Source organism: Tasmannia lanceolata, unplaced genomic scaffold, assembly GCF_043159265.1.
Source record: "Tasmannia lanceolata isolate RefF3 unplaced genomic scaffold, GAP_Taslan_0.1 ptg000023l, whole genome shotgun sequence".
NCBI lineage: Eukaryota > Viridiplantae > Streptophyta > Magnoliopsida > Canellales > Winteraceae > Tasmannia > Tasmannia lanceolata.
Window position 1 is genome coordinate 16,669,751 of NW_027518700.1, and position 1,161 is coordinate 16,670,911.

General features: G+C 41.3%; 1 protein-coding gene across 1 annotated transcript; it reads right to left on the reverse strand.

Annotated features, from left to right (window-relative positions):
* Positions 1-312: 312 nt before the first annotated feature.
* Positions 313-948, reverse strand: LOC143855881 (agamous-like MADS-box protein AGL29). Its single transcript, XM_077365935.1, has one exon. The coding sequence runs from the start codon at positions 946-948 to the stop codon at positions 313-315; it is 636 nt and encodes a 211-aa protein (XP_077222050.1).
* Positions 949-1,161: the final 213 nt, after the last annotated feature.

Genomic DNA, 1,161 nt, shown 5'->3' on the forward strand with positions numbered 1-1,161 from the left:
TAAAATAGCATCTAATAAATGATTATTAAAACCGATCAATGAGAGGTTATTTTCAAGTGTAAGATTATCATGAAATAATGGGAAATGTTTCATTGAATTTTTGTACAAATAATGTTGACAAAAATGATAGCAGCTTGAAGAACAGAAAAGGTAAAACCCATTAAAGGGCTTGAACTGTATGTCTCTACAAGAAATGAAAAGTAAAACCCATTAAAGGGTGAATAGAAAAGGTAAAACCCATTAAGGGTCTAGAACTGTATGTACCAAAAAGATTAAGATTGTTCGAAGGAGAATGTGAAAATAGAAAAAAAATCAGAATTCAGCCCAAAAATATGGGAAATGAATTGGCTCCAGCTGACTAAAAATATCGTTTTCCGAAGGCACCGAAACTGGCACCGCAGTTCCTTCCTGGGCACATGTGAGATGAAGAGGGGGATTGGCAAGTGGTACAGGATTCTCAACCTTGGCATGTGCTGAAGCAAGCTCGTCCACACGTCTTACCATATTTTCTCTGACTTGTTCCATCTTCCTTATCAATGCCGTCTGATCTTCAATGGGTAGTTCTCCCAATTCCTCCATATTGATTCTATCCCACCAGTAGTCCCTACCATCACCACTGTCATCATTCCCGCCCATCTTGATTTTCTTTTGCTCTTTCTCTAGCTGGTGTTCGAGTTGCGAGACCTGATTGGAGAGTATGGGAACTCTAACAAGGGCATGTGAAGGAGTAGGGCCGCCAAGGTAGTAGTCGAGGACGGCATCAACGGAGGGGTGGGCGAAGACATAGGGCTTCCCACCGGGGGAGAAGGTTATAATGGCAATCTGGGAGTCGCAGAGGATGCAAAGCTCGGATGCTTTCTTGAAAAGGCCTGTGCGCCTCTTTGAGAAACACACCTGCCTCACATTCTTGTTCTCAATCTTCTTAATTTCTATCTTCCTCTTTCCCATCCTTCTTTCTCTCTCTTTTAGTACAGAATTCATCAGAGATGGGTTTCTTCTTCTAGTAGCTCTCTTTCTTTGAACCAAATTCCAGCGATAAAAGATGGGTTTCTTCAAGTAATCGCTCTCTTTCTTTTTCTTGACCTCGATTCAAGATGAAGGAGATGATCTGCAGAGATGGGTCTCTTCTTTCAACAGAGATGGGTTTCTTCTTCTAATAGT